We start from the raw sequence: 18,194 nt of genomic DNA, 5'->3' as shown, positions 1-18,194 counted from the left end.
GTCCTGGAACTAGCTCTTGTACACCAGGCTGGTCTCGAACTCAGAGATCCGCCTGCCTCTGCCTCCCGAGTGCTGGGACTAAAGGCGTGTGCCACCACTGCCCGGCTTAATGTGCTCAGATCTTAAAGCAGATTCGGCTGCCCAGTTTCACTCCCCTGATGTCTCTGGCTGCTGAAGCATGCTGGTACAGCTCCTATTTCTCCACCCATGTTAACAGCCCAGCTGCAAAGGGTAAACCTGCACAGCCACCATTTAAAAGCTTTTGGAAGGAAGGGAAAAATTATTCAAAATGCAGATTTTATTGAACTGCCTGTGATTCTGAAACACCGCAACTGCTCTAGTTTGAGTAACAAGTTTATTTTTTCAAAAGGCATATATAGACAATAAACAAAGTAAACATTTAAAAGGTTGTAACTGCCCTAGACGCTGCTCCGTAAGTCTAAACATTTCCTCTTAGTAATCTTCATCTTCATCGGAGTCCATTACTTTTCTTCTGTTGAACTAGGGGAAAATTAAATGAATGTCAGATACTTTCTAAAGCCTCCAATTTTCTGAGAAAAACATTTTTAATTACTCAAGTGAGGCTTCTTTGTGTGCGTCTTTGAAACAACTTAGTAAGTGAAGAGGAGTAATTAGAGGTAAGAATCTTAACATTTACATTCTCCACATAGCCAGACTGCTCCCAACCCAATCAGAGAAACCAGTGTCTAAAAGCTCAAAGGCACTGATTGCTCAGGCGCACACTGAAAACGACACAGCCATGCACGCAAGGCACTTACTTTAACTGTTGTTTTCTTTTCTGTCTGTTGGCTGACTTTCTCAAGTATTTCTATTAAACCTTGTTCTGACACCTATAACCAGAAAGAAAAAAGTGTTTCAAAGCAGATCAATCATGGTAAAGTCTCTCCTCTCTCCACGGTGCAGGAATAGATCAGGAGGGAAGTAGAAGGACAGCCCTCAGGAAAGTGAGTGGGTTTAAAGCCATCTTTGTCACTGCTCGCAAAGCAATGAAAGGTCACAGGTATGGATGGATATGCCACCTCTGCCCTGACCACCCCAAAGACAACATACTTAGAAAAGACTGACATCCTCAGAAAAGCTGGTTCTTTCCAGCTCCAGCCCAGTGCAGACAGGGCTTGTGTGGCCACTTGAAACTTGAAAACTAGACTTCCCAAATAGTCTTCACGGTGATACAGCAGACATACACAGAGACACACATGAACCAAGGACTTCAACCTCCCCTCCCAAGTGCAAAAAACAGCCGAGCTTCTGCAAACATTGGTGGTGTTTTAGTTGATGTTGACAAGCCCTATCTCCAGTACAGGAACAATTTAAGGCTGGTGACTAATAGTCACTGAGTCACACTGATACAAATGATATTCCACACAATACCAGGGAAGGAGAAAGCTGAGCATTTTAGGACAGGCAATCATCACTCAAGATCTAGAGTGGAGTTGATTATTCTCTCCTTTAAAACTTTTTAAGTTAGCAAGAATTCTATATTCAAATACAGAAATTATTTGGTACAGCTCACCTGAAGTTTTAAAAATTCAAGTATGTAAATATTTTGCTATAATGTATCTATATGCACCGTATCCATGTATGGAAATCAGGGCAGTGGATCTGCTGGCCTGGAGTTACAGGCAGTTGTGAGCTGCCTGGTGCGGGTACTAAGAACCAAGCTCCAGTCTTCTGAGGGAGAACAAGCACTGTAACTGCTGAGCCATCTTCCAGCCCCAAAGCCAGGCTTTCAGACTGCAGGCAAGGCCACACTCCTTCAGGCAGTCGGGGCTTACCTTCCCGCTTAGCTGTCCATACCGAGCCATCTGTATAAGGTAGTTCTCTACTGCTTTAGTTTTTTCAGGCTTTACAAGTGCTAAGTTACTTACTAAAAAACAAAAACACAGAAAAAGCATGAAGATTAAATGCACTAATTATACCTTCAAACTATCCACTGACACTTCCAAAGTATTTCACAAGCTTATGTCTGTCAACAGCAAAGGGTAGTTAGGGCAGACAGTACAGTTACACCTCTCAGTCTCAAGACAGTCATTCAGTATGGTGGGAGAGCCAAGGCTACACTTGAGTTCTCAGGTTCTAACCTACTTCTGGTCATGAAATGACAGCACAATCCATCTACAGCGGCCTCCTCTAAACAGAGGCTGGACTCAGTTTTCAAAAGCAAAGATGCTAGTTTACTCTGACTGGTTCATTCTTTCTACAGTTCTAGATTTTACTATAAAAACTGCAGATATAGCACTAAAACCCAGAATACAATCAACCTCTAGCCCCCACCACAACTCTGACTGTTCAAAAGTCAACCCTTAAAACCTTCTGAAAATGTCCCCAAGGGACATCTTCCTAAGGCAGGGCCTGCGCTTCAACAGTAGCAACTCTCTCCAGGGTTACAAACCGTGGACTTCCAGACAACTCCAGTACTTTACACGACTGCCCTGACGACAGCAGTGGCTCCATGTATGTATCCGCCCATCCAATTACCTCAAGCCATTTTTACACGGATAAAGGAAATTGAAGATGCTTACACCTGGCCCGGGCTGACTGATCCAGAACTTGGGCTAAGATACTGTTTCTCATTTCTGCTTCCCTATAACAAAACAAAGGTCATACAAGATTACAACTAAGCTGTCAGCATACTGAGTACAAAGTCATTTATTTAATGCCTCTTTAAAAGAATCTTTACATTTACTTATTAGGGGTGGCACATGCCTCAGTGTACATATGGAGGCTGGAGTTCTCGCTTCTCACCACGTGGGTCCTGAGGACTGAGCTCATGATGGAGGAGGGTCATTTGTCTATGTGTTGCTTTCTTGGATAATTAATAAAGAAACTGCTTGGCCTGATAGGTCAGAATATAGGTGGGTGGAGTAGACAGAAGAGAATGCCGGGAAGAAGGGAAGTGAGTCAGTTGCCATGCCTCTCCTCACCGAGACAGACGCAGGTTAAGATCTCTCCTGGTAAGCCACCACCTCATGGTGCTACACAGATTACTAAATATGGGTTAAAGCAAGATGTGAGAATTAGCCAATAAGAGACTGAAACTAATGGGCCAAGCAGTGTTTAAATGAATACAATTTGTGTATTGTTATTTCGGTGTAAAGCTAGTCGTGCGGGAGCCGGGTGGCAGGACGCAGCCTGCCTTCCTACTACAAGCTCAGATCATAAGGCTTGGTGGCAAGTGCCCCTCACTGTTCAGCCATCCAGCAGGCCACTATGAGACACCTGTGGTTCAGACTGCACGATGCTAGGTGCTTTTGCCTTCTAAGAGGCAGCTCTATGGTGTAAACCTATCAGAATGGAAGCCCACTATTTCACGCAGTATTTCAGTGCAACAACGATTAAGTACCTACTGCGACACGTGCTACGCATCTGTAGTGGAGCCTTGGAAGTTAAGAGAGAACAAGTGTGCTTTATCTCTAGGGAGGATACAGAAACCTGGAGACTCTGAAAAACTGTGGCCGAGGTAGCACCAGATCCTGTGACGTCTAACTCTGCATTTATTCTTACTTCCTCCTGAATACTCAAGTAGGAACCGTGACATACTACTTTCAAACTTCCAAAGAGATAAAGCTCAGCTACAGAGCTCAAGCTGGCTTGGAATTCACTGTGTGGCCAGGCTGGTCTTCAACTCCTCAACTTCCTTCTTCAGTTTCCTTAGTGCTAGATCACAGGTCTGTGCCACCTCACCCTGCGTTAAGACTCTAAGTAGGAGTGTATTTGGTTGTTTTATACTCTTTGCTCTTTTTGACTCTTTGTGAAGGCCTGTCACCCAGCTCCCAATCACACAGTTTTATTCTTACTTATGAATGCACAGCCTTAGCTTGGCTTCTTTCTAGCCAACTTTTATTAAATTATCCTGTCCGTCTTTTGCCTCTAGGCCTTTGTATTTCTCTATTCTGTGTGCCTTTCTTTCCTTCTTACTGCACGGCTCAGCTGTGTAGCGGGGTGGCCGGCCCCAATGGCCTCCTCCCCTTTCTCATTGCCCCATCCTCTGCTCAGACTTCTCCCATGTATCCTCTCTCCCTGCCGGCTCCACCTAGCCTTTCCTCCTGCCTTGGAATTGGCTGTTCAGTTCTTTATTAGAGCAATCAGGTGTTTTAGACAGGCAAAGAAACAGCTTCACAGAGTTAAACAAATGCAACAACAACAAAAGAACATTAAAGCAAATGTTCTGCAGCATAAACAAATGTAACACATCTGAAAATAATATTCTGTAACATAGGAGACTTAAAATATTTCTCCAAGGCAACCATCCAAGTAACCTACTAGACAGACAATAGCGACGTGGTCTGGCAGAACAGCTGGGGCCAGTTAAGCCCACTAGCAAGAGCTTTGGGAACTGGACTTAAACTTTATTTCCTCAGGTCATTTCCTCAGAGTTTCTGAATCTAACTAAGATGCTGTGGTTATAAGGCAGGCCAGTCTGTTTTCGCCATCCTGACACTCGAACCTAGAGCTCTGCAGATGCTGAAAAACGCTCTACCACTGCACTACATCCCCGAGGCAGGGTCTTGCTAAGTTACCCAAGCAGGACTGAACGCGAGATCCTGTCTCAGCCTCCCAAGCACTTGAGACTAGATGCATGCATGGGCTTTATGTACTCAGAGGAGCGAAAAAAAGAGACCCTAGATGAGAGATCCTGAGTGGAGAAGGAAAATGAAACCAGCTCCTCAGAGAACGTGGGCTTAGAGGTTTAACCTTGCAGGCTGCTATCTGAATTTACACTACCAGGGAAGAGGGAGTGGGGAACAAGGAACCACTTGACTGAGCGCTAAGATTTGAAGTACACCCCAGGAAGGGAAGAGGCAAAAGTAGGGTTTCAAATGTATGTTTGTACTTGTGTGCAAGTGTTCTGCCATGTGCAGCGGTAAAACAGCAGGGATGTTAATGTTAATGTTGACTGAACACTTACTGTGAGGCCCTGGGCTGAGACATCCCTATGAAATAATTCTATTATTATCCTTAGAGAGGCACCAGGCAAAACTTCAAAACAAGGCATTAAGGGAATGCCAAGAGTATTTACTAAATCAAACTAAAAAGGGAATGACCCTGATGCGGACAGACTTATTAGTAAATCACCCCTTAGGAAATCTGTTAAGAGTCAAACCAATTACGACTAAGTAAAAAAGACAACCTTCCAGAAAGTTCCAACTCTGGCTCATACCTTTGTTTTGCTTCCTGTTGGGCTGCATCACCAGGATCCTGAAGAAAAAAAAAAAAAAAGATAATTTTACCTTTTCATCGAGTGGAGTTTCAAAAGAGGAGAGAAAAATAGAAGGTACTGCAGGGGTGGGAGAAAGGGCGAGGTGACACACATCTAAAACTCCAGTTAGTGCTCGAGGCAGGAGGACCTCAAGTGACAGGCCAGCCTGGGCTACAGACAGAGACCCTATCTCTAAAGAAAGCAGAAGAACAAATAAATGAAAACAAAAAATAAAGGGTTTATTAGATTTTCTTTCTGCTATGATTGACTCCTGGGGTGGAAACTAGGCCTCACAAAAATCAGTGAGTCGATTTCCATTTGCAATGTTTTGTTTTATTAAAAACGGAAGGGCTGAGGGTGGACCCCTGGAGAAGGGAAGGAGGGTGTCGAACAGACCAGGCTAGCACTGTGGCCCAGGCTAACCCCCACCCCCACATTTACAAAATGAGGACGAGTTTCTAAAGTCACAATCTGATAAAATGTTTGAGGACATCACACAGCCCCTGAACCACGGAGCCCTACTTCTGCCAGTAAGAAGATTGTCTGAAGAAACCCTGGCTTGGCCTGAGGGATGCTGGTTCAAAAGGTGCTGCCACCGAGGCCACCCACCATCACTAGCGATGGCCCTGAGACGCGTTTCCAGCCCGCTACTCCCTCCTAGACGGCACGGGGGGGCTGAGCACCGACTCTGGGGTCCAGTTTCTGACTCCCGCCGGGGACACGCCGCCGTCGGGCCGGTGTCCTCAGCGCTCAGGGGTCAGAGGACCCCCCCCCCCCACACACACACACACGGTACTGACTTCCGGTCAGCCAGACCGAATCCCAGACGACCAGAATTCCGACGGGGTTGGCACCAGGCTCGACGGCGGCCAAGGCCGAGATGTGGGGGCGACCCGAGGGCGCGCATACCCCGACCCGCACAAGGCCCACGCTGGACCCCGCAAGCCTCGAAGGGGCTGAAGCGACCTCTGGGACATCCCCAATCCCGCACACACAAGGAGCTATGGGGAAGAGCGGGGAGCCGTGGTCCACGAACCGACGCTGGGCGCCCTTGCCCGGGGCGAGGGCGGCGCCCCAGCAGCCCGCCCGCTCACCCCGTGCTTGGCCTGCAGCTCCGCTAGCCTCTGCTTCCTCAGCGCCTCGAGCTCTTCGTCCGCCATGGCGCGGCCGTCCCACGTCGCGCAGCCGCAGCCGCCGTCGGGGGTCGCGCAGCCGCACCGGCAACTCCGAGGGTCCACCCGGAGGGGAGCTCCTCAGCGCGAGTCCGACACCCGCTACTGAGCAGGCGCGAGGGGCGCTCAGGCATCAAAAATAGAGTCCCGAGCCGCGGCTGCTCCGCCCCTGCTAGGGCGCCTTGCAGAGGACCGATGTTTCGATGACAGGAGGCACAGAGCCGCTCTGATAGGACGTTTCTTACCCCCTCCACCAAATCGTCTAGTTATAAGACATCAATTAGCAAGGATAATAGTACAATTTACTCATAGCTTCCATGGTGAAACGCGGGGGCTTGGAAAGGAGAAGCAGGGATTGGAAATGGTTTAGAACTGGATTGTGGCGATGATAGCACATTTTTTTACAGACACTAGAACCTAGTTGATTGTTTCTAGCGGATTGAGACGTCTAGCGGATTGAGACGCGTAACTGTGAGGAGAAAGTGGAAGAGACTAACTACCTGGCCATTAAAAAAAAAAAAATCAGTGAAAGCAAAATCAGATGGAGGCTGGAATGGGGATGCAAATGATCCCTAGAGGTTGGCAATGGGGCCGTGCTGCAAAGTGCAAACTCCTTAATGGATATCCTGTCTGCCTTACCCCCGCCCCCAGGCCCTTCTCCGAGAAGATGCTGTGGGTGTGTGAACTCTGTCAGTATACACACACACCCTGCTTTTGAAGTAGTGGGGGGTCTCGGTATGGGGTGGAGCAGCTGAAAAAAAAATGCTCAGTTCTCCAATCCTGTGACTTACTTGAGGTGTACGTATTTTAATTACGCCAAAATATACCTAATCATTTTCAGTGTGTGTGTGTGGGTGTGTGTGGGTAGGTGGGTGGGTAGGAGGGTGGAGTGTGCTTGAAGGCTTAGCGTCAGACCCCAGGAGCTGGAATTCCAGGCAATTTTGAACTACTTGACAGAGTGTTGGGAATCGAACTCTGATCCTCTGGAATAGTAATTCACACTTTTGACCACTGAAGCATCCCTCCAGGCCATCGAATACCTACGTCCACACTATTGATCAATGATCACTCTATATGTAACTTCTCATCGCCACAAACTGGCGCTCCATTTATTTATTTCCCCCTATTCCCATCCCCAAACAAACAATACTCCCTCTGTCTCTGTGAAGTTGACTTCTCATGCAACATTTCTCGATGTGTGACTGGCATATTTGGTCAGTCATCTAACCTTCAAGTTTTTAATCCATGCTGTACCATGTGACAGAACTTCTAACTAGACTTGGTGGTATTTGCCTATCAACTCTGCCAATCCAGGGGCAGGGGAATCTAGAATTGGACACCAGCTTGCAACTACAGAGTGAGACCATGTCTCCAAACAGACAAATTCTCCCCTCCTCTATTCATTGCTTTCGTGGCTGAACATACCCAGTGTATAAAGCACATTCGATGCCTGCATCCATTTGGCCTCGTTTCAGTTTGTGGCTATTGTAGGTAAAGCTCTTACCAATATTGGTGTGCAATGCCAGCCTGCAATCCTGCCTTCAGTCAGTTTAAATATATAGTCATGGGTAGGGGAACTGCTGCATCTATGCCGTCTTTGTTATTGGTGTTCTGAATGAAAATGACCCCCATAGGCTTGGGGTGGGGGGCACGATTAGGAGGTGTGACCTTGTTGGAGAAGGTGTGACCTTGTTGAGGAAGCCTGTCGCTGGGGCTTTGAGGTTTCAAGCGCTCAAACCAGGCCCATTGTCATTTTTCCTGTGGCCTCCTGATCCAGGTGTAGAGTTCTCAGCTACCTCTCCAGCACCGTGGCTGTCTGAGCTACGCCATGCTTCCCGCCATGATAACAGTGGACTAAATCTCTGAAACTCTCAGCCAGCCCCATTCAAATGCCTTCCTTGAAAAGAAAGTGTGTTACATTCGCTTATGCTGTGGAATATTCGTTTACTGATGCAAAGATGTGTTGCATGCCTTTCTGCTGCATTTGTTTAACTGGGAAGCTGGGTTACTTTGCCTGTCTAAAACACCTGATTGTTCCAATAAAGAGCTGAAAGGCCAATAGCAAGGCAGGAGAGAGAAATAGGCTGGGCTTTCAGGCAGGGAGAATAAATAGAAGGAGACGAAGAGAGAAGGGAAGATGAAGGATCGAGAGAAAGGAAGATGAAGGATCGAGAGAAAGGAAGATGAAGGATCGAGAGAAGAAGAGGCCAGCCACCCAGTCATACAGCCAGACACAGGATAAGAAGGAAAGAAGAGAAACACAGAAATAGAGAAGGATACAAGCCCAGAGGCAAAAGATAAACGGGATAATTTCAGTTAAGGAAAGCTGGCTAGACACAAGTCAAGCTAAGACCAGGTGTTTATAGATAATAAGTCTCCGTGTGTATTTATTTGGGAACTTGGTGATGGGCCCTTCAAAGAGCCTAAAAGTTAAAAAAAACAAAAACAAAAAAACAATTCAGACTCCTCTGGCCTCCACATTCATGTGTGTCTAAACACACAAGTAGACCTTAACGTGGCAGATTTTCCCTAGGAAGACACAGTATTCATCAATTTAGCCCAGAAAGGGAACCATGAAAACAGACCAAATTAATGATTACACCAAAGTCTAACTTTGTGGATCTTAGCATTTTTACTGGGCTTACAGACAGGAGGATGTGTGAGGATGAGAAGCCCACCTCAGTATGGGTGATGGGGACCCATGAAAGCTGCAACCCTGGAGCTCTCTGCACAACTTGCAGGCAGTGTCTAGGCCTGAGAGAACTCTCAGGGCCGAATCAGCTCATCTGGTGACTCTCCCCTCCCACCAGGTGGCGTTTGCCCAGACGAGACAGTTTGTTTACTTCTATTGTGTTTGGAATGAAAAATGTGCTCCGTTGACTCATGTATTTGAATGCTTGGTTTCCAATTAGTGGTGCTATTTGGGGATAGGACCTTTAGTGGGTGGAGCCTTGCTGCTGGAGGAAGTATGTCACTGGGAGTGGAGATTTATAGCCTCACCACCTTCCTGTTCGGTTCCATGTTCCTGGTTGAAGATGTGATCTGTACGCTTCTTGCTCCAGACACCTGCTGCCATGCCATCTTTGACTCTCCCCCTAGGATCATAAGCCCCAATAAACTCTTTCTTCTATAACATTGCTTTGGAGTATGGGGTCTTATGACGGTGACAAAGAGTAACGGTCCACCTCCTGGGTCTCACCAGCCTTCCACTCTAGAGGATTAACTCAGAGGATACCAACATACAGCACACATGGACATACACACACACACACACAGAGGAAAAAAGGAGAGCAGAGGGAGGGAAGGAAAGAAGGAAAACACAGAAAATGCACAAGTGAACGGTATTTCCTGGCCTCCTTGTATTGGCCGTTGCTTTCAGTTCTTGCTGCTCAGGTGACAGCAGCTGGACCGGACAGCAATCCTAGAACCCACAGGGGCAATGCGTACAGCATCCATTGGTTCCTCTGCCATGCTTACCCCCATACCTGGTCAGGCCACCTTCTTCTGCTTGAAATCCTCAAGGCCCCAGGCAGCAAAGCCTGGCTGTCTCCTGTCAGCAGCAGAGGGAGCCCATACTCTACCAAAAGGGATCGAGTTCCTCGTTATACTACAAAGCAGAAGGGACCAGGATTGTTGCTGTGTGTCGCACAGTATGTCCTCACAGACAGGGCTCTAATCTCCCTTGTACATCCCTGCTGTTATAAATCCATGCTCCGTCATGGGCCCATACACAAAGAGTCACACTTCAAAAGCCTCAGGCAGCTCGGTAGGGGAACTGGGGCTTCAGTGTGGCTCCTGCTGTATGTTGTTTTATATGCTATCACCTCCCACACCCAGGGTTTGTACCTTCACTGACTGCTTCCTGGCCATCTCTCAGCTATGGGGTATCAGCTGATCAGCTATGTCATGGAAAATATGATGAAAGTCACCAATACTGGCAAAAATGCAGGAGACAGGCCAGCTGGTCAGTCTCCTGCCGCAGCAGTTGAAGATGAATGCCCGATTGTCTGCCCAGGACTTCTCTCCCTGGCAGAGCATCGTGGTTGGTACCTCCCTCATCCCTTACTTTTGGTGCTTTTGCTCTATAATCTGTCCAATAGAGCGATGAACTCCTCTCTCCCACATCAAACTCAGTGTGTAAGTAGATGATTAGCAAGAGCAGAGGCTGAGATACTGAGAAATGTTTCTTCAACTACACTGGCATCGCTTGGGGACACGGCAAGTTTGGTTATGGGCCCTTACAGTCAAACCCACCAAATGACTTCTACCCAATGCATATAAAAGTTATTCTTCCAGGACTGGAGAGATGGTTCACCAGTTAAAAGTACTCACTGCTCTTGTAAAAGACGTGGGTTTGGTGCCCAGTATCCACACGCCATCTTACAACTTATAACTGCAGTTCCAGGGCATCCAGCATCCTCTTCTGGCCTCTCAGGGGCACCCACATGCACACAAACACACTCAAGCACACACATACCACACATAAAAATAAAACAATAGTTTAAATTTATTTTTACCGTGCTGGGTTTTTTTTTTCAGCTTGCTACAAGCCATAGTCACTTGGGAAAATGCCTTCATTAGATTGTCCTATAGGCAAGTCCGTGGGGCATTTTCTTGATTGATGATTGACTTAGGAGAGCCATGGGTGATGCTACTCCGAAGCAGGTGGTCCTGAGCTGTATAAGAAAACAGGCTGAGCAAGCCATGGTGAGCAAGTCAGTAAGCAGCTTTTCTTCATGGTCTCTGCCTCAGTTCCTGCCTCCAGGTTCCTACCTTGAGTTTCAGCCCTGATGTCTCTCAGTGATGAAACTGTTCGGTAGAGGCTAAATAAACCTTTTCCGGGTTACTTTTGGTCATGACTTTGTCATAGCAACAGAAAGCAAACATTTACCCTATAATGTGGTTTAAGAGCACAGCATTGCATCTACAAAGAACACCTTATGTGGCGTCCAGTGTCCTTTGGGTTAAAAACATTGTATTGCTAGCAATGCCTGTGTGGGCATTTTGCCCGCATGTGTGACTATGCACCATGTGCGTGTAGTGCCTGTAGAGGCCAGAAGGGGGTGTCATATCTCACTGGAGTTACAGATGGGTATGAGGTACCACATGGATGCTCAGAACTGAACCCAGGTCCTCTGGAAGAGTATTCAGTGCTCTTAACTACTTTTTAGGAATAAGTTATTACCAGTCTGTGCCAAGTGTTTGGTGGTGTTTGGTGGTGTCCACACAGGTTCAGAGCCACCCACCACACTCAGAATGAAATCAAAATATGTTTGTAAAATTAAGTCTCTCGGGCAAAGCACAATCTGAAAAACTGTTGTTTTCATAAAATGGTGTGACTCAGGGGAGGGACATCCTGGTCTTAATGCTCATTCATCCATTTATTCAAGAAGTGTTTTAAGCTGGGCAGTGGCATATGCCTGTAGTTTTAGCTCCTTGGTAGGGGAGCTGTGGAAGGAAGATCATGTGAGCCCTGGGGTTCAGGACAGGGTTGGTTGGGCAACACAGAGAGACTGTGTCTCAATACATGGATAAATAAATGTATTAGTCAAGGTTCTCCAGAGTCACAACTCATAGAATGAACCTCTTGCTCTCTCTCTCTCTCTCTCTCTATATATATATATATATATATATATATGTGTGTGTGTGTGTGTGTGTGTGTGTTATATGTGTGTACATATATATGATATATAATATACATTACATTACATATATATCATATATATGTAATGGGAATTTGTTGGAATAACACACAGGCTGTAGTCCATCAACAGCTACCTGTGAATAGAAAGTCTAAGAATCTAGTAGTTGCTCAGTCCCACAAGGCTGGATATCTCAGCTGCTCTTCTGTAGATGTTAGGATCCCGAAGACGCAGGCTCCAATGCCAGTGAAGGAATGGACATGCTGCCAAGGGGAGGGCAAGCAGGCAAAGAACGAACAAACCCTTCCTTCTTCCATTGTTCTTCTGGCAGAAGGGGCGGCCCAGATTAAGGTTGTGCTTTTCATCCTCAAGATCTGGATTAAAGGCATCTTCATCCAGCCTCAGGACCCGGATCAAAGGCCTCTTGTCTTCTTGCCTCAAAGTCCGGATCACAAGTGCACCCTCGATTTCTGGATTGTAGTTCATTCCAGGTGCAGTCAAGTGGACAACCAAGAGAAACCATCACAGCAAATAAATAGACAGGTATGGTAATACATGCCCATAATCCTAGCATGTATGTAGCTGAGGCAGGAGAATCGTGAGACTGAGGCCTGAATATCAAGATCCTATCTCAGTCTAGAATGCAAATAATGAGTGGATGGATGGATGGACGGACAGATGGATGAGCCATTCTACATCTACTCAGTGTCTGATAGCGTGCTCAGTCCTGGGGGAGCGTGAGTGACAGGCACTCAGTATCAGCTCTAAGCACCCTAAACTCCTCTGCCACTGCTCTGACCTTTCTCCATCTGCCTCCCGTGACTCATAAATCTCATAACTCTGATCTATCTAGAAACAAATTCTAAAATTTTGGATGATTTTTGAAAACGTTTTTAACAGGCCTGATGCCTACACTTGTAACATCAGAACTGAGGAAATGGAGGCAGGAAGATCATGATGTTCAAGGCTAGCCTAGGCTACATAGTAAGTCAAGTCCATTCTGAGCTTCATAGTGAGACCCGGTCCTTAAAAACCCAAGGGGTAAGGCTTGTGGCTGGATGAGAAAGCACTCGCCCACCATGTGCAGGGCCCTGGGTTTGATTCCCCAATGCTGAAAAAAAAATTGAACAAATACAAGCGATTGATCTAAATTTCACTTTGTAAGTCACAGAAAATTACTATTCAGTGTGAGGAGACTTCTTACATCTATGCGTTCATTCATAATTAAGCCAACTGTGCCACACAGGAATGTATGCATATGAATATATGTGTATGTATGCACAGCTCCCATATCAAGATAAATGCTGGTGGCAAAGGACCAAATGGTTTTACCTATTATTTTTGTGAATTAAAATCTTCCCACAAATTTTGCGGTCAGCACCCCCAGTCAAAAGTTATTAACATCAATGAGTCAACCAACAGGCATCTTCAGGACTGTGAAGGTGTGTTTATTATGTTTCCTGGAAAGATGAACACTCAACAAACAGGTCTAGAAACACCCCCAATCCTTACCCCAGGGAAATCGCCCAAACTCCAGGGTCCATCTACCCCAGGAGGAGGCAGACTGAGGAGAAAAGAGATAGAGGATATGGGCAGGCAGGTGATGGTCTTAGTGGTGTTCTGGGATAGACATCTCTTTAACTGGTGTATTGAGGTGGTGGCTGTTGGACACCAATGTGCTGGGCTTTGATCTGAAACTCCAGCACTAGGAATTCTGTGAAGACACAGAGCAGAGATCCTTCTACCAGGCAAAAAGAGCGACCTCAGAAACCAAGCAGAACTGTGAGAAAATTTGTCTCCCTTGTCCCATCACATATCCAGTGGCTCATTGTAGGCATGGCGGGGCCCAGAGGTCTCATCTGCTCTTTCTCAAAAGGCAAACTGGGGCTGCTGCTGTGGGTGTGTGGGTGGGCAGGTTGGGAGGGGAAAAGGAAGAGAAGGCCCCAGCCAGCCCCTTGCTCATCAGAGCAGCTTCTGAGGAAGGAGATCCTTATCACCTGCCTGCCTGCATCTCTCCAGCCTGAAGCTCAGCATCTTGATGGCAGAAGTGTGCTAGAGCAAAGGGATGGGCTCATTGTGACCAAGAGGGAGGGAGAAAACAAGAGGAAGGGTTTAGGCATGAGATACAGCTCTATGCCTCCAAAGACCCCCTTCCTCTCCACTCCTGAGTTTCCATCATCCCCTACCCGCCCCCCAGGTGCCATCACTGGATGGATCCTTTGATGACGTCAGAGCCCTCGGGATCTGTCAAAACTCTCTCTCTTGTCATGGCTCCTGGGAACTGAGCCAGCCAGACTCTGCTGTAACAGAGTAGCAGATGCAAACAACGTAAGGGAGGAAAGTGTTCAGTCCCCCAGGGCAGGGAGACACAGAAGAGTGGCTGTGTTCATGGTCAGCAATAGTGAGGTAAGACCCAACGGTGTGACCCTAGTAACCATGCCCTCAATGCCACGATCCCCCATCTCCTAATAGTCTGCTCATAAGTAGATTAAATCATTGATCATGTCAGAGCCCTTATTATCTGATCATTGTATTTTTAATTATTTATTTACTTTACATGTATGGGCCTGAGTGTATGTATGTGTACTGGGTGCAATGAATGTCCACTGATGGCAGAAGAGCGTACTGGATCCCTTGGAACTGGAGTTACAGATAGTTGAGAGCCATCACATGAGCACAACCAAACTCCGGAGCAGCATATTCTCTGACCACATCTTTCCAACTCCACTAATGGACTTCTAAACCCGAGCAAATATATTACCATGCTTTACCATTACAGGGAGGCCAGAGTGACAGGAAGCTCATGGCTTAGCCTACTTCTTGGGGGACTCATGAGACGTCCCAATCTCTTGTTTATGAAGAACTTTTCACGAAAGCACTAGAATACAACAACTGTTACAAACGACACTTTTACAAGATTTATTTATGGGTATGGGTGTCTGCATGTGTGTATATACACCGCATGCATGCAGTTACCTTCAGAGGCCAGATGAGGGCACCATATCCCTGGAAATTGGAGTTGCAGTAAGCTGTGAGCAGTTATGAGATCTTGACCTATTGTGTGCATCTGATCACTAATTAGGAAAACATGTTCCTACCCCTGATATTGCTGAAATAAGTGAGTTTAGAAAATTAAATATACAATTTATTTATTTTTATTAAGTGTGTCAATTAAAACCAAAGACATCAAACTTCGCATGTGGGTGCTGGGACCTGAAATCTGATACTCCAAAACAGCAGCAGGTGCACTTAACCACAGAGTCATCTTCCTGGCCCTCAAACTGAAGTTCTTAACTTCTTTTTTAAATATATGTTAGGTGGTCGGCAAATTTGACCCTTTTACCTGTCAGGATAATCTGAATCTTGGGGCAGTTAGGAACTCAAGAACTGATTTGCAGATGGGATGTCTGTCTATGACTAAAGCAAGGACCAACTCAGGAAGGAGCCAGACACAATAATGACAAGAAATGAATGACATCATTTGGGGAGGTCCAGACCCCTGGAAGATCTCGACCTACTGTGTGCATCTGATCCCTCATTAGAAAAGCGTATTCCTATCCAAACACTGCTGAAATAAGTAAGCCGAGAAACACTCGTTATGCAAATTAAAACCAGAGGCATCAAACTTTGCATTCCTGATTACATATTCAAACCATACAATTACAGCGTATAAAATCAATTTTTACTATAGTCATAAGTAGCAATTAGACATAGTGTTTTAAAATTCAAATGATATTTGTATTAGATGAAATTCCTCCTCTTCCCCAAGCCCCAGGAAAACATCTGACTAGGAAATGATCTCCTGTGGTTCTTTTCTTCCCAAGGAGCCCCCCCCCCCCAACAGCTTCTTATGACCCATTTCAGCTTAGGAGATGCAGTTGGAAAGAAAGGACATTGACTCCCTCCAAACTCTGGGTCATTAGGGTTAGGGGTTCAGGGTCTTCATTCAAATATGCCAACATTTTGTCAAAGATTTGATGCCCAAAGGAAGTTGGGAAGAAAATGAGGGCAGATAAAGGGAAGAAGCAAGCAGAAACCAAAATTTAGTTTCGTTTTGCTTTCTAGACTTTGGTGGTAGTGTAGTGGTGTGTGTGTGTGGATTTTCCCAGAGGAAATACGCAGCAGAAGACTCAGAAACTGTGAAAACCCAACACCTGGATCATGGCCTCTAAGCACCATTCCTTCCTAAAAGGAACCAAGGCTTCCTTGGAATGATGGATTCCAGATGTGGAGAAAAGCAGAAAGTACACATATGTGTACAAATCAAACTCGAAGATTCTCGGGACTGATGGAAACATGCTCAGAGGACACCAGACTTAGCTTCAGCTGTGGGTGTGTGCACGTGAGTGCAGATGCCTGTGGAGCCCAGAAGAGGGCATCAGAGTCCCTGGAGCTGGAGTTACAGGTTGTTGAGAGCCACCCCACATGTGCACTGGGAAATGAACTTAGGTCCTCTACGAGAGAGGCAACTGCTCCTAACTATTGAGCCATGTCTCTCCAGCCCCAGAAATAGCTTTTTGAAGCAAGTCTTCTTTGTAACTAACTTAAACAAAATTCAGCAGTGGATATCCTACTAGATACCATTCTCTAGATAACAAGATTCCTGACAGAAGCAAGGCAAGGGAGGTTTGGCTCATGGTTTCAGGATAGGGAAGGCATGGTGCCTGGAGCAGCTTGTCTATGGAGGCCTGAGCTTCCTGCATCGCCCTGGAAGACAGGACATAAAGGACATTTGGTCTGGAAGTGGGGACAGGGAACCCATTTCCTGTAGGTAGGCCCTACCTCCTAATGAGTCCAAACTCTCCCCAAACAGATTATCAGCCAGGGAATCAGCTGTTCAAACGCATGCTCCTCTGGGAGGTATTTGAAGCGTGACAAGTGCTAAGTCATTTTCTGTGTCAGTTAGCTCCCTCACTGTGGCAGAACACCTAAGACTATAGCCGAGAAGAAAAACGTTTATTTTGACCATGGTTTCAGCTCAAGGTCACTTGGCTGTCTTGTTTTTGTATCTGTGGCGAGATAGTGAATTATTGTGGGGAGTCAATATGGAGCCAAGTTGCTCACCCCATGACAGCTAGGAAGCAGAGAAGAACTAAGACTGTGTTTACGCGTGCGTGTGTTGGGAGAGGGTGGGGAATGGGAGGGGAGGGCAGGGTAAGCTCTCTCCTTTCGCTGCTGCGTCTGTCTGCAGCCATGAGTATGCTCAGACTACAGAAGAGACTTGCTTCTAGCGTTCTCTGCTGTGGTAGAAAGAATGTCCGGTTGGATGGACCCCAATGAGACCAGTGAAGTCACCAATGCCAACTCCAGTCAGCAGATCTGGAAGCTGATCAAAGATGGGCTGAACATCTGGAAGCCTGTGACAGTCCATTCCAAGGCTTGATGCTGGAAAAACCCTTTGGCTCAACGGAAGGGCAGGCAAATGGGTATAGGGAAGCGGAAGGGTACTGCCAATGCTCGAGTGTCCGAGAAGGTGACCTGGGTAAGAAGGATGCGGCCCCTGTGCTGACTTTACAGGAGAATCCAAGAAGATTGACCGCCACATGTACTACAGCCTGTACCTGAAAGTCAAAGGGAATGTCTTCAAAGACAAGCAGATTCTCTTGGAACACATACACAAGCTGAAGGCAGATAAGTCCTGCACCCAGGCTGAGGCTCAGGTCTAAAAGCAAGGAAGCACAAAAGTGCTGGGATTAGTGCCTCTAGGCCAAGAAGGAGGAGATCGTCAAGACCCTGTCCAAGGAGGAGGAAACCAAGAAATAAAGCTTCCCTCCAGTCTGTACGCAGTGGGCTGTCTGTGGCCTCAGGTGGTTCAGTTACTAAAATAAAACAAGCCTTTTTTAAAAAAAAGTGAGCATCCGGTGGTGGGCACTGGGATAAGATCTATCCCCTGAGGTAAGGATCTGGAGCAGAGTCGTGAGATTTGCATCAGGAAACCCTTGCCTGGAGCAAGGACTGGAGCACTTTGCTGGGGAAACCAATCCCCACCGGAACAGAATTGTAACTTCTGTTGGGACACCTTTCTGAGCTGTAGGTAATCCTTGGTCCTCACTCCCTTGAACCAGGCTCCATCACTCATTAAGCTCAGAATCCAGAGGCTGGAGAGCTAGCTCAGCGGTTATTAGCATAGAGGGTTGAAGTTCAGGTTCCAGACCCACT

At 46.6% G+C, this 18,194-nt stretch overlaps 1 protein-coding gene and 1 pseudogene across 1 annotated transcript; one reads left to right on the top strand and one right to left on the bottom strand.

The window, feature by feature from the left end:
• Positions 1-338: 338 nt before the first annotated feature.
• On the bottom strand, positions 339-6,508 carry Pdcd5 (programmed cell death 5). The gene is made up of 6 exons (XM_038339190.2): positions 6,316-6,508; positions 5,183-5,220; positions 2,544-2,605; positions 1,797-1,888; positions 780-851; positions 339-501 (listed from the first exon to the last, which is right to left on the bottom strand). Exons 1-6 carry the CDS (start codon positions 6,379-6,381, stop codon positions 454-456), a joined length of 378 nt encoding a protein of 125 aa, XP_038195118.1. The 5' UTR covers positions 6,382-6,508; the 3' UTR covers positions 339-453.
• Positions 6,509-17,228: 10,720 nt separating this feature from the next.
• Positions 17,229-17,798, top strand: LOC119821663 (annotated as a pseudogene).
• Positions 17,799-18,194: the final 396 nt, after the last annotated feature.

Source organism: Arvicola amphibius, chromosome 8 (assembly GCF_903992535.2).
Source record: "Arvicola amphibius chromosome 8, mArvAmp1.2, whole genome shotgun sequence".
Lineage (NCBI taxonomy): Eukaryota > Metazoa > Chordata > Mammalia > Rodentia > Cricetidae > Arvicola > Arvicola amphibius.
The sequence above is the reverse complement of the archived record's forward strand: the minus strand, read 5'-3'. Positions and strand labels throughout refer to the sequence as shown.

Coding starts and splice junctions, on each gene's coding strand:
- Pdcd5 (XM_038339190.2), bottom strand. CDS start 6,381: ATGGCGGACGAAGAGCTCGAGGCGCTGAGGAAGCAGAGGCTAGCGGAG. Junction 5,221..6,315: donor AGCTGCAGGCCAAGCACGGG/GTGAGCGGGCGG, acceptor TTTTTTCTTCAG/GATCCTGGTGATGCAGCCCA. Junction 502..779: donor AAAAGAAAACAACAGTTAAA/GTAAGTGCCTTG, acceptor ATTTTCCCCTAG/TTCAACAGAAGAAAAGTAAT.